Source organism: Gasterosteus aculeatus, chromosome X (assembly GCF_964276395.1).
Source record: "Gasterosteus aculeatus chromosome X, fGasAcu3.hap1.1, whole genome shotgun sequence".
NCBI lineage: Eukaryota > Metazoa > Chordata > Actinopteri > Perciformes > Gasterosteidae > Gasterosteus > Gasterosteus aculeatus.
The window spans coordinates 7,043,261-7,057,371 of NC_135698.1; the positions used below are offsets into that span (position 1 = coordinate 7,043,261).

At 48.8% G+C, this 14,111-nt stretch overlaps 1 protein-coding gene across 1 annotated transcript in view; it reads right to left on the minus strand.

Annotated features, from left to right (window-relative positions):
* Nucleotides 1-220: 220 nt before the first annotated feature.
* LOC120808908 (FYVE, RhoGEF and PH domain-containing protein 4) overlaps nucleotides 221-14,111 on the minus strand; it is a 34,219-nt gene continuing 20,328 nt past the window's right edge. Inside the window, 17 exon segments of the mRNA XM_040162219.2 lie at nucleotides 221-2,070; nucleotides 2,162-2,302; nucleotides 2,389-2,526; nucleotides 2,843-2,968; nucleotides 3,090-3,170; nucleotides 3,280-3,310; nucleotides 3,516-3,688; nucleotides 4,013-4,159; nucleotides 4,271-4,329; nucleotides 4,403-4,541; nucleotides 4,685-4,841; nucleotides 4,999-5,144; nucleotides 5,292-5,381; nucleotides 6,345-6,798; nucleotides 8,928-9,025; nucleotides 9,027-9,139; nucleotides 9,584-9,736. Of these exon segments, the coding sequence (XP_040018153.2) occupies nucleotides 1,801-2,070; nucleotides 2,162-2,302; nucleotides 2,389-2,526; nucleotides 2,843-2,968; nucleotides 3,090-3,170; nucleotides 3,280-3,310; nucleotides 3,516-3,688; nucleotides 4,013-4,159; nucleotides 4,271-4,329; nucleotides 4,403-4,541; nucleotides 4,685-4,841; nucleotides 4,999-5,144; nucleotides 5,292-5,381; nucleotides 6,345-6,798; nucleotides 8,928-9,025; nucleotides 9,027-9,139; nucleotides 9,584-9,736 (2,516 nt within the window). The 3' untranslated portion in view covers nucleotides 221-1,800.

Sequence of the window (14,111 nt, forward strand, 5' to 3'; positions counted from 1 at the left end):
AAAGTTTCTTCCTGATTGACTCAACACCATTTTGGAACAGCTTACTCGTCTTGAATCGACAACTTTCACTTTTGTGCACGTCTGCCTCTGACTTGTTGCGAGAAGCGAAAGAAGGAACCAAAACAAGACCTTGCTCTGTGAAAGAAGCATCACTAGTGTGGGACCAGAGGTTGCACTTGTATTAATGCTTGTCTTATCAAATACAACACAAACACACATAGCATATTTAATCTTTTTATTTTAAGGCGCACTTTTTGTAAGATTGTAAAGTGCGTTGATCCTCAAATGTCAGAGGGGATGAGGACAAAGATCTGGATATACATTCAGAGAGAACTTTTGTGCTCTTATTATTTGAAGAGTTAGAAAGGGGAACAAATGAAGAGGGGAAGGACTCCGGTGAGCACAGGGGGAACTCCGTGTGAATGAACACGGCCCGTCTACTGGAGCGAGTCGATGGGTTAGTGGAGAAACTGCGCTCAGAAAAAGTCCGATCAACCTACTTTGTTTCCTCAATGGAACAAATGTGTGCTACTTCTAAATAGACCACGTTCATCATACTCTATAAATTACTTTAAATAAAATTACAGCATTAAAAAAAAAAGTACATTTCTTAGGCCAGCTTTCTTGATCCGTGATTGTTCTGCGTTGGCTTTTCATGGAGAACCTGATGGTGCCGGTTCATCTCCCTTTCACGTGAACGTCCTGTCGTTCATTAAGCAGGAACATTCATCCTCATCAGGTCAGAGTACACAGGGTTGCAGTGTGCCGTTTCGCTCCTACCTGTCATGGAGAGCGCTTGAGTTCGGTTTCTAAAGCCCCCCCCCCACACAATGATGTCACTATGAAGGCCTCATGAAAGGTGCTGCTAAATTGCATTGTGGGAATTGTAGGCTCCAGTTGGCTTATACTCAATTTCTACAAGGTTATCACAGCCTCTGCTGCTTCGATGTTTAAAATATAAAATCTCCATGATTGATGCCTGCTTTGGATGGATGCCGAAATATTAAAAACCAGTTTGATTGGCAAACTAGTTCCATTGCTGCATAGAAAACACTATGACCGATCAGCCTACGTGCATCCAGAGTTTGAAAAGCATTGGCTGGACGAGGAAGCCTCACCGAGGGAGATGAGGTCATTGTTTTCCAACCACATAATTATTTTTCACAGCTTCAGAACCATCTTAAGCAAAGACCGGGGAACATACTGTAAATACTTATGTCTTCTATGTTATCAACAAAAGATTGATTTATGTACATAACACAAATGTTCCTTTGTGTAAATGAAACACTTATACCGTCCACAGACTTGCATTACAGCACAGGCAGACTTAGTTTTGCTGTAGTTCACATCCTGTACAGGGAGCCGCAAAGCGTCCGTGGTGCTCCACTAGCTCAAGAGGAGCCGCCACAGATGAGTCTATAAAAGACGTTCAGCTGTCCTAACGGTCTCCAGTTTGAGGGACGTCGATCACTCCTGAAGCCCCTCTGCTCTAGTGTTGATTGCACTAGTCGTGTCCTTTAGTCATCCGGCACAGTTCCAGCAGTGAATCAGAGCGTCTTTGAATGCGTCTAAGAGGGGGGGAAAAAAAGGGGGGAAACACGAAAAAGTGGCAAGGTAGGGCGGCTTCTCCAGCACTGTTTGTCTGTCCGTCCCCCACACTTGTCTTCAAGTTCAAGGACAGTACGGAGAGTGCGCTTCTATACTTAGTGCATTTACTACACGTCTGCACCTCCTGTGTCTCTCTCTCTCGCTCTCTCTCTCGACCCATCCAGCAGCCGTCTGCTAGTGGAACACGCGCCCTTATGAGCTATCGCTGCCCCCTTCTTGCGAGTTGTTGTTGTCCGTCACGCCGGCGCTGCCGCCGTTGGTCTGAGGGCACTCGGGCACCTCTCCTGTCACCGCCACTCGAATCACTTTCAGCCAGCGCTGCTTGAGCTCCTCACTGTCGGCGGCAAAGTTGTGGATGGACTTGGACTGGGAGAGGCGGAAGCTGGCCGGGGTGTCCGTGGTCCGGGCGCCGTCGTCCACACAGTAGCCCAGGAGGGGGATGGTGCACTGGGCCTTCACGTCCTGAGGAGAAGATCAGGGATTTAAAAAAGGTTGCACATTGGGGGAGGTGGGGGGGGGGGGGGGGAGACATTTTCCCCTTCATGCGTTGTACCTGCGGAGCGCCGTAGAGGTAGAGCACCAGACCCTCCTTCTCGGGGATGACGCCCCACACCTTCTGCCAAGGTTTGTTCTTCTCGCAGTACTGCAGGAAGCCGCACATGATGCTGCTGCCTGTGATCTGAGCCGCCTCGATCTGCACAGCGAGGATGAAGGCATTATAGCAGACAGACCTCTGCACGGGTACACGCACAGATGTACGCCTCAGCATCTCCTCCTCACCTCCAGGATGCCCTTCTTCTTGCCCTCGGATCTAGTCTCTCCCGTGAGGATGGAAAAGCAGTCTCTGCAGACTTTGTTCGTCTTGTTGCCGTCATACTGAAGCGCAACCTTGTTGTCTGAACATTTCCAACACACCACCTGCAAGAGAAGAGACATTTTAGAAAAGGCTTTTTTTAAGCATCATTGAATCAAATGTGACTATGTACGTATGGCAATGACTGTTATGTCTGACTATTATTAGTTGATGTATTATCTTAATTAAAAGCATATTTGGGGCATTTTTGCTTGATTAGCAGCAGGAAGCTGGAAGAAAATGACACTCGACACACATAGTGACGCATGTGGGAACTTTAAAAGTTCAGGTGAAAAAGTCTCATTCAAAAGCAATCAGGGTAGACGGTGTATTTTTCAGACATTCCTTCACATTTGATGCTCTGAATGTTTAAAGACTTACATAACCGCAGGCTCTGCAGTGGTGCCGCCGCCGCGTCAGAGCATTGAAAGACTCCTTGCACTTCATACACATCGTCACTTCGTTGTCTCGGATCCAGCGAGGGGCCCGCTTCCCCAGCTCTGCATTCTGGATTAAAAAAAAAAAGACATATACATATATATATATATCACACACACACACACACTGAGTAGGACGGCAGAGAGCGGTGAAGGTTCATCCGCCCATGCAGCTCGGATGTGACACTGACCGACACTTCCTCTACGTCTTTCAGCGCGTTCTTGAAGGACTCGTTTTTCTGCTGGAAGATCTCGATGGTCTCCTGGAAAGCCTGCAGGACAAAGACAACGTTAGACTCACGTGTCACTCATTCGACAGGGAGTTTAAAAACACACGTGGTCAAATAAGAAAAGAAAATAGTATTTTGAACGTGTATTTACCTTAATCCAGTCTGCCTTGTCCTGCTCAGAGCTGCGAAAGATAAAACCATGAGCATTCAAACCTGTTTATGCAAGTTTATCGGCTTGTAAAACACCAGGTCCTACCAACACAGCACTTGTCAGTCAACGAGTGTTTAGAGATTCGTAGGAGTTTGGGTGTGCTCATGAGTGGTTTTCCAAATGTGGGAGGGGCTACGATGTTTCTGCCGTTTACAGAGTTTTCCCGTAAATTGTACCTGGCCTGTAGCTCCAGCATCCTCTCCTTTCCCGACACTTGGAAGGTATGAGGGTAGTCCTCGTTGGACGTTTCCAGGACCTTCATGCCGTCGATGCCGATCCGAGTCCTCACCGTGTACTTGGTGCCCCCCAGGCTAAATTTGGGCACGCAGTACAACAGCATGTTGTTGAACTGGCGAGCAAAAGAAGCAAAAAAAAAATAAGTTTTCGTTGTGCACGGATCAGCGCTTTGGCAGTTGAGGCTCTTGGCTTCCGTTGAAGGCGGCGTTCAACGCTGCAGGTAACCTGAATTACACAGACGGGAGACATTGGGCCTGAGGCGAATAAAAAACAGCCCGGACGTAATCACATCATCTGGCAATCCCAGTAATTGAGAGATGCGTTCCGAACGCAGCGGTGTTGCCAGAAGGAAATTATTCACTCCTTTTTAAATTGCCCAAGTCTCGCCTCGGCACGTTTGCTCTCATTGGATAAGAAGAGGCCTCCATTCCCTCACCAGGAAGAGGTATCGCTCCATGGCCGAGGTGTTCCTGGCCGCCAGCTTCAGGATGTGGCCCTCCTTGATGAACTCGTTCGAGGGGTTGACAATGTCTTCCTCCTCACCCAGCATCTCGTATATGTCCATCAGTTTCTTCAGATTATCCTGAAGGAGGACGGGACCATTATGTTTAGCTGGACGTTAATGTGTCTGACATATTCCCTCCGTTTAATTGTGAAAGACAACAAAAAAAGGTTTAAAAACGTCTTTACTTACAGATTTTCGAATGGCGCTGTTGGAGTGAGTAGCTGCTGTCGCGATAATTTCTAATGATTCTGTGGGGGACGGAGAGCGGTTACCTCAACATGGTGAAATTCTACAGTGGGAACACTGAGCGTCTAGACTTACTCTCTGAATCCCGCCGGTCAGGGTCGTCCTGAGGCAGCTTCTTCAGGTAGTCTTTGAGCAGCATCTCGTAGCGAGGGACTCTCTGCACGGGCTCCAACATGTGGTGCTGAAGCGCCAGGAAGCCACAGACCTCCTGGCTCTTTTCAGGAAAAAACCCAGAAACTACAATTACCGTCTCAGCCAGCCCACCAGGCTGCATTTTACATCGCTCCGAAGTTCATGCATGTATCCGATTACACAATTTCACAACATTTCTCTGGAGTGGAATTGGGCGCGCAGTACCTGGATCTCCTGGATGATGGCCTTGAATTGAGGCGAGCGGTCAGTCCACTGTTTCAGCAGCTCCATGGCCTTGTCGAAATTCTTCACGTACTCGGCGTACATCTTGAGGAAGGGTGTGAGTTTCTGCAGGATGTCTCCGATGCGAGGCGTGGACTCCCTGTGGGGGAGAGAGAGAGAGAGAGAGACAATTAAGAAAGAGTAAAGTGTAGTGTTTGAGTTTTCGATTTGTTGTAACATTTATTTTATTCAGAATAAATCATCCTCATGCTAATGTGTACAGGACTTTGTAGCATTCATTACAGGCTGCAGCTCACCATTCTCCCATGCGTTTCTCCAGATCTGGAAGCAGAAACTGGCTGTGAAAGGCGTTGATGGAGCTGATGTTTGAGAAGATGTTCTTCACTACCTCCACAGGGAATGTGCCTTTGTTTGCCTCCTCCATGAGCTTGGCACAGAATACCTGCGTACACAACGCAGACAACTGGTAAGTGACGAATTATTGGAGCAGTTCACAAAGCTCTCCCTGGCTGCGTTTAGTGAGCCTTCCCATGAGAAACGGTCTGGAAATACAGAAGTGAACTGTCGCGGTCGACGCGGAGTTCCTCACCTGGTCCAGCAGGTTCAGTCGCGTCACGTAGGCCTTCTCTGTGTGCAGGAGCTCGCTGGCGATCTTAAACAGCTTCTGTTCATTGGTCTCCTGAAAACATTAATCGGGAGTCTTACAAATCTGGTGATAGACAAGTGAAGTATTAAAGACCGTAAGCAAGATTATTCGGCAAGTTCCCGTTTGGTTGAGCCCACCGAGCTCATCGACGTGTCGCGTTTTCTGCATTTCAGCTATTAAATGCTCACTGTGCATCGTGCATTTATTCCAGCTGGACGCGTCAGTGACTCATCTACCGTTTTGGGCGCAGCCTCGTGTTGAACCTCGTCGCACTGTTGCTACGTGCAGCAGAATGTAGCACTGGCGTGTGTGTGTGTGTGTGTGTCCTTAACACTGAGCTGATGCTCAAGTAGGGAAGAGAGGAAATGACACAAAATCAAACAAAGACACGATTAAGCCCAGAGCTTAGTGTGAGAGGCCGGTGAAACAAACAATAACTGTGGCCTACATAACATCCCCCACGTGTGCTTATGGGATACATGTGTGTGTTTCAGTTGCCACCCACGCCAGTTTACTCCCCCAATGACCACAGAGGCGGAACCCCTCTCACTGTATGAGTATTTAACCACAAGGACGCAAATGATCTGACAACAATCGGTCTTGTCAATACATCCATGTGCTGCACATGGTAAGCGTTTACAATGGCACCGATGAAGAGGAGATCAGCATAGAGAGAAGTAGTTGGTTGTCTGGTTCCCTCCTCATGTTTCACATCTCTCAGTCAGTTGTTGCAACTGCTCAAAGCCCTCACCCCCCCCCCTCCTAAAGAACTGCAATATTCCACATAAAATGAAACTATTAGAAAATAAAAACTAAAAAATGATTCCGTACACAAACTCAGCAGTTCAAGCGTACAATGTTTGAGCTGAATTAGTGCAGAAGATTTCATTGTGCTGAAGCCCGGCACAGAGAGTGCCGGCCGACCTTTCGGAGGCAGCGGTGGAGCTTTGAATAGGCACAGGTCACTCGGGGTGAAGGGTCACCAAGCAAACGTACCTTTGGTTCGGTGCTGCCTTCTTCGTTCCTAAGCTCACTTTCTATTTTAGTCCCACTGTCGTCGTCCTTCTCATCCCCCTCCTCCTTCTTCTCCTCCTCTTCTTCCTCCTCCTCCTCAGCACTTCCTGCAGCAGTCCTTTCCGTTTGCGGAGGTGAACCACCGGTCGGTTCTGCGCTCCTGCGACCCTCGTCCCCGTTCACCAGCCCGTCGGCCTCCGTCCCCACGCCGTTCCTCTCCGGGACGCCCGCCTCCTCCTTGCCCTGCTCCATCCGAGCTAGCGTCCCGTTAGCCGACGCCGGCGTGCGGGCATCCTCCGGCGAAGCTGGCTCGGGTCGGTCCTCCCGAGTCCCGGCGGGCTCCGTGCGCCGCGGGGAGGCGCGGGGAGCCGCGCTGCAGTCCAGCGACCTGCTGATCTGCTTGAGCGGCGAGCCGTCTCTCTTGTTCTCCGCGCTGCTGGAGGACCGGAGGGGGAGAAAGGAGGAAGATGGTCAAGAGAGCAAAAAAACAAACAAAAACAAAACAATAAATAAAAAGTAGAACACAATAAAAAAAAGGACAGGAGCCGCTTCAGCGGCGCGCTGGTCGGGCCGCGTGGACACAGTGAGTCGGAGAGCAGATGGCTTTTACGAACTAGTGTGAGAGTTAAAAATAAAACCGTGGACATGCACACACTTCCTTCTGAGGCTGCTGAGGGCCTGTGCACCGCCGCAGAGGAAGTGTGTGTGTGTGTCGAGCAAAGAGAGTAATGAGGAGGTGCACGCTGCCCCACGAGTGGTATATTATATTATATTATATTATAATGTCTCTACCGGTCTTCGCCTCAACGTGAATAAAATGAAACCGGTCGGATCGCAGCTCGTGAGCGCAAATTCGATCACAAAACACAAACACGCCGCTGGTTCGCCTGCACAATGTCACCGTTCAGCCGCTGTGCTTCCTGCACCGGTAGTCAGTCCAGCTGTTTCCCCGTTAGCTGCACCGACCTCCGGCAGCCGCTGCACATCTGGGCTCGCTTCTGTTGCAACACGGGTCAAAGAATAAAAATAAAAAAATACATACGGATACAGGCTAAACTGAAGGCACGTGCTATTTCGCGCAGAAAAGAAACAGGTGATCGAGCCGTGTGGAACCGGTCGGCCGTGCAGGTGATTCCCCGCCTGTGCGTCGCTGTCCGGTGGAGCGCAGCGACGAGCAGACGAGTACGCAGACTGAAACAGGAAGCGCGTATAAATAGAGGAACAGCGAGAGGCCGGTGAAACACTTCGTTTCGGATTATTCACTTCTGGGACGTTGGGTCACCTGAGCGCGCGATTACCACCATTTAACCATTTACAGCGCAGGTGCGGCTCCTCTGCGCGTATAAACGGCGCAGTACGCGCTGCGCTGCATGACGGGGCTTTTAAAACGAGAATTAAAGAGCGCCTTCGGTTGCCATGTGGCGATCCTTTGAGGTGCCTTCAAGTGCCATGTGAACGGGATTAGTATACAAGGGTATTTCTGTTCTCTGGGGGCGTGTCTCTCCGCTGGGGGGGGTCTAATCCCCACCGAGTCTGAATGGAAGGGAAACACCCTCACGAGTTCACCGATTAACCTCATCAACACTGGAAATGTGACCAAAAAAACAACAACTGTGGCCAAAGCCCTGGTTGGAGTTGGATTTTGTAACTGTTTGCAGGGATCCAGGCTCCAGTGGATGAGTTTTGAATGTGAGGACCACTGGAGACCGAAGACACAGAGTGACATTCTTGTGGGCAAGTTTCTGCTGCGGATCGAACATTTTTGGGCTCCACTGTACAAGCAGCAGGGACAAGGGAACCATTGTTGCGCCTCCTGCTGCTCTCACTGGGCCCCTCTCGCGCAAACAGAGCTGCAGCGTGTAATAAATCAAGCCGGTAAGCCGTGTAAATATTCTTCCCTGCACCCAAATGAAAATGTAACTTTTTAACAGATTAAAAGAGTAAAAGCACATAACCCCCCCCCCATGGAGACAACAATTTCAAAGTAAAGGCGCTGCCGTTGAAACCCGTCCGAGAGATCCTACCTCATGCTCCTGGGCTTCATTGCGCCACACAGAGTCTGTCCCACAGCCGACTGAGGCGCAAATCTCCTTTCATCCCCCGTGTGCCAAACCCAGCGGGCTAATCTCGTCTCGTCCGGTCTACGGGTCTCGACTACGCTGCTATCAGTGAGTCAGGCTGAAGACAACGTATCCACGAGGGACTTCTGCTTTTCAACACCCCGAAATAACCGGCAATAGGAAACGTTAGAAAAGACAAAGAGTTTTCCGTCACCGCGGTTACGACAGCCCCGAGTGAGGTTGTGTTGTTACAAAAAGCCATTTAGCGGCGTCGATGGGAGTTATTCAGCCGGAACCAATGTGCCATGTTTTAAGGAAAGGAAGGAAGAAGAGAAATTAAACACAATGCCGGTCACTATGCAATTGCACTGACTAACATCAGTCACCCTAATAACATTTTTTTTTCGGCTTCTATTCTCTTAATTGTTTCCCCTCTGAGAAGTGAAAGCAAACACACACACACACACACACACACACAATAGAAAAGAGAGTAAAGAGCCCCTACCTGTTCTCTTCGAAGCGGTTGATGAGGTCTGAGACTTTGGAGTGTTTCTCTCTGACTTTTTCCCGGTTCACAGCTCCTCTCCCTCCCCCTCCCCCCCCCTCCTCCTCCTCCTCCCTCCTCCATGCCTGCTTTTAGTGGTGCTCTCTGGAGGTGGCCCAGCGGGGATTTGACCTCCGTCACCGGGCTCTGGAGATGTAGCGGCTTTGGGGGCACTGCAGAGAAGACAGCGGTAAAAAGACTAAACATTAGAGACGATCTTTGGACGCTGGTAGACTGGTGGAGGATTTGTCTGGTATTCTTCCATTGAAGTCTCTGCAATATCGGCGTGGACCTGAAGGCGGCGGTATAAGCTACCCGGTTTCCAAGCGAGCGGTTTTACTGGTCTCGCGCCCATGTGTTAGGATTCACACTCCCTGCATGAAAGGCCGGTGCCGTCTCCCCCCTTATCTGTGTCGACTGATTCACTCAACTCAAACAACCGAAGGACAAGGCTCAAGGTGCACCGATCCTAGGCCACGTTACAGAGCTCCATTCCTGCTTCCCCGCGTTCTCCCTGGAGTCGCAGACCGGACTATCGTGGTTACCCCCTTGTATCCACGGCCCCCCTCGGGCCCTGCGGTGTTTCGGCCCGATGGCTGCCAGCCGTCGACGTGTACCTTTGGGTTTAGAAAGCTGCCGGGGCCTTCGCCAAGAGCCTCTTCCATTGACTCCCCCTCTGCTCTGGTCAGTCGTCCTGAGGCCCGCTCGACTCAGACACGCCTGCACGCTGGCCGGCTTGCTGCTCTCGCGCGCCGGGCTGCTGCCGAGACCTGAAGGACAGACGGACAGACAGAGACTATTACATCTCATCATCTTCCATTCAAAATGACCTGATGAGAAAAAGCTGGACCTGCTGGACACTGAACAACACTCATTTTAACCACTAAACGCTTTGGCGGACCCCCTGTCCGTCAATGGACACAGGCACCAATGTGGTTATTGTCCCCCGGATGACTGTGAGCTGCATCATCATCTTCATCTTCATCTTCTTCTTCTTCTTCTTCTTCTTCTTCTTCTTCTTTCTGGCACTTCTTAATTTACTTAATTTACTTATTTTATGATAATTACATCACGTTAGAACTCTCTAGTAGTAAAATGGAAAATTTACTTACGGAAAATGTTTTCGAATATTTGACCTGCAGTAAGTGGGATTGCATTTATAAAAAGGAAGCTAAAAAAAACTAAAAAAGTGTGTCTCACACACTGAGAAAGACCTCCTCTGATATCTCCTCCCTTCATACGACAGGGCGTGCTCTACTTATCCATGGCTGCAAATACGCTTATAATAAACGGCTGCAGGGTAAATAATACAGGGTGTCAGACAGTTCAGTTGATTATCCAGCTGATGATCAGCTTTTAGCAGACCAGCTGGCTGCAGATGGCACAGCATCGGTGTTTGGACGGAGCAGACTGACTTAATGGCACGGCGGACACAGACCGGCAGTGTTTACGGCAGCCTGGATATAAACGTCTCTCTCTAAACCACACAACACACACAAGCACATGCAAGTGAAACATGTCCACTTAAAAAGGCACATCTCCATGTATGGTGCTCTTATTGTTTCACAGGGTATTCGTCCATTAGTCTCCATTTAAGGTGGTCACCCAAAATGCGAGCGTGGGATTTAACAAGCGGCAGTGACGAGTTGGATGCAGAAATCGATGGAGCTTAGCGCGGATAACAAGTAGGAATAAACACTGAGTGAAGTGGAATAATAGTGTGGAGCTTAAAAGATACAGACTTACAATTGCAAAAATAAATAGCGAGTGCTCAGTTTTCAGTCGACGGACTGGAAGGACACGTCCTGCCCCTCGGTTTGATGCTACTACGAAAAGAGACATTTTCCATCCCCGTATAAATCATTGAATCAAGAGGTCTACATTCCTTAATAGGCACGGTCTCATGGCCAAAAATAGATCAAACTAAAAGCATCTGTGCTTTGAGAGGCACAAATGAATATCAAATTTCGGAAAAATTGTCTTCCGCTCTTCTGGACAATCAGGTCAAGACGCTATGAAACAATTAACAGATTAATCCATTCACATAAAACTCATCTAAAACTACTTTATTACTTAGTGTTGCCATGAAGTATATGAACAACAGTGAAAAACACAATAAATATATATGTAGTTGTCTAGATGCAGTTTGTTTACTGATATTTGGCTGGTTATTTATACACCCGACATTGATCTTTATCTCACTAGTCTTAAAACAGAAAGAGAAAAACAACCACAGAGTCACAGCTTCTGTTTTTACTGCCCAACCGTAATTAAAGACAACAGCTTGAGCAGAATGTATGAATAGAAACGGGCCCCATGCGGTGTTCTCTGAACATGGCCCCAAAATTACCAATCAATTCTGAAGTCTGCCTCCGGAATTTCTCTTGATCATGTGCTCAGCTTCGCCCCGTGGCCACATTAAGAGATCATAAGAATTTATCGAGCCTTGCAGCTGTACACATGTGGCTGGAAAGGAAGTCTCCGCCTGCGGATTGTGCTCCGCGTACGACATTTATCCTGGCAGGCTGCTCGGGGGCCCGACCCCCCGCAGCCCGGCTCTGCCTGCCTAGGGTTGTTATTAACGGCGTCGGCTTTAAATCACCGCGGTGCTGGACGCTTTCACTTGAACCGGTTACTGGGCAAGAAACGCACAGACAAAGACATTTGCGTCGAGATCAGATCAACAAGCAGCCGGTTCTGTTTCAGTACAAACAGGAACTTTACTTTCTCGGAAGGAAGTCTCATGCTCGGCAGGAACTGCAGCTCCCGCTAACACGCATTCTGGCGTCTTCTCATAATTAAAGCTGGCTCGGCTCAAGCGACAGGCCGGTGTGAATTAGGAGCAGCCAGCCGCCATCCTGCAGGAACACTTCAGTTCCCCACCTCCGTCTGTGTGTTAGAAACAAAAGATTTATCCTGAACAACGACTAGTTATGACAATGACTGAATACGCCAAGAAGTACTATAATATCTTTGTGTCCTCGCGACAAAAAGCTCTTAGTTAAGTTGACAGTTAATCTGTTTACGTAGAAACCGAAACAACATTGCCGCAGTCAAGGAAGCGTCGAATTGACGAGTCAAACCGAGACATTCGCCTCCCCGTCCTTGTTGGAGGATGCTCAGCCTTGCTGCCATGGCAACCAGCCCGTTGCTTCCTGAAGATGGACTTCCCCGCTGAGAGGGACGAGCCTGAGGGCCTCTGCTTCAATCATCAATACATTTCAAAAGGGTCCTCTCAAAAGGTCAGGCAGAAGTGTAGCAGCGCAGATGAAATAAAGACCTGTGCTAAATGAACCAAGCCTCTTGTGAATTTCATCTTCGCTCCTCATTGTGCCGGACAAGAGATGTCCGAGCAGACGCTACTCCTTTTTAAAGAGAACCTGCTTTCTAAAAAAGCTTTACCTGACGACGGAATGCATCCTCAAAAGGTTTTCCAAGCAACAAAAATGAGGGAATCACTCCTAAAACAGTTTGTCTGCCGGCTGGCCGAGGTCAGTTGGTACTCGCTTCTTATTTCACATAGTTCAGTTCCTCGTGTGCGATTGTTCATCCCGCCCTGATCAGTTTCACCTGCATCCAATAAGCCCCCTTGTGCGTTTACCCCGCGTGCTGCTTTTGTCTTTAATGTTGAAGTGAGACTTCCACCAGTTTTTGACGCCAGTGTTTTTACTGCCGTGCGTCTTTATTAGACACTCTTCAGTGAACTTCTCCGTTTTTTTGCCAAGTATACGCCTTAACTTTTTGTCTCTGACTTGAGACACGTCTGACCAAAAGTCAGACACACTTCTCAGCGCATGGGTTGGCATATTAAAAGATTGGCTTCCGCAGAGCTGGGTCATGAACAAAACGTTTAGATAAGACGACGCATAGAGGAAACGTGAGCTTAAGTATAGCAGCCGCGACCGCCCGTGTCCTCGCATGCCGTCTTCGAATGGGTTGATTTGACGGGAGGGCAGCGATCTGTCAGACTGTTGAGAAACATCGTGACTGTCGTTAAGATTGCCACATTAACGCACATCCGCAAATAAAAAGAACGGGTCATCGTGAGAGCGAGCTTTGTTCCAAAATCAAACTTGAGGAGTTAAAGAAGCCCGAATGTCAGCGGGAGGCAGTCCGAGAGGAATCAGAATCTGTTTTAAATAAAAACAATCCCAGCTATCAGACTCACCCTTTGAGTTTTGAGGCGGACAAGAAAAGGCTTGGAGAGAGTATCCTCAGTGAGGGACCGCGCTGTGTTTGTGACGGTACTCGAGTCCCAGAAGAGTACTAAATTTAGGTCCTGTGCAATCTTCCCATGCAGCGTCGGCGAGTGACTAACCCTTGTGAGAAGAAGAAGCAGCGCAACACTCCTCCTTCACTCTCGCTCACTACGAGACTCTCGACAGAAAAGGAAGGTACAGAGGAGCAGACGGATCACAACCCACGTGTCTGTGAACGGAAAGGATCTGCACATTTATGTTGTTAAATATCTACTAACAGCTTTTATAACACCCTCTTCACTTCTCCTTCTGTCCGATTAGTCTGATCAGACTAAACGAGCCTGGAGCCCGACGCACCAGTTCTCCCGTCTGCTTGTTGAATCTAAACGAAGCCCAAAGGCTCTATTCAATTGTTTTAAAACATCTCCTCATCGACTTCCCCCCCCTCCAGCACATTTTCAGCCTTAAAATATTTGGGACGTATAAGACAAGAAAGACCAGTCGGCCAAATTGAGCAAGACGGCACAAGTGAGAAGTTACGCGAAAAGGCCTCTGATAACCGACAACGAACGAGGTGGAAGGAAAGTACACAAAGATCCAATGAGCAGGCTGCTTGTCACCCCGAGCTACATGTACCTTTTGCAGAAGTCATTACGGGGAAGTGCAACTTCTGTTCTGCTTCTCCGCTGTGAGAAGAACTCCTGGCGTCTCTGACGGTCAAGTCAGCTCTTATTGCTGTAATGGACGGTGTGATACATCAACGCTGAGCCGCTGCGTGGTTACACAAAAGGACTGCCGCAGCACAGAAAGCCCTAATTTAACCGTAGCAGCTATGCTATATGGAGTAGTTCTTGTCCCCTTGCTATTTGAGACGTGAGAGCTATTTGTGTGCGCCCGTTTTGCATGTGTATGTATATATTCACGCAGAATGTGTCCCTTCGCGCTC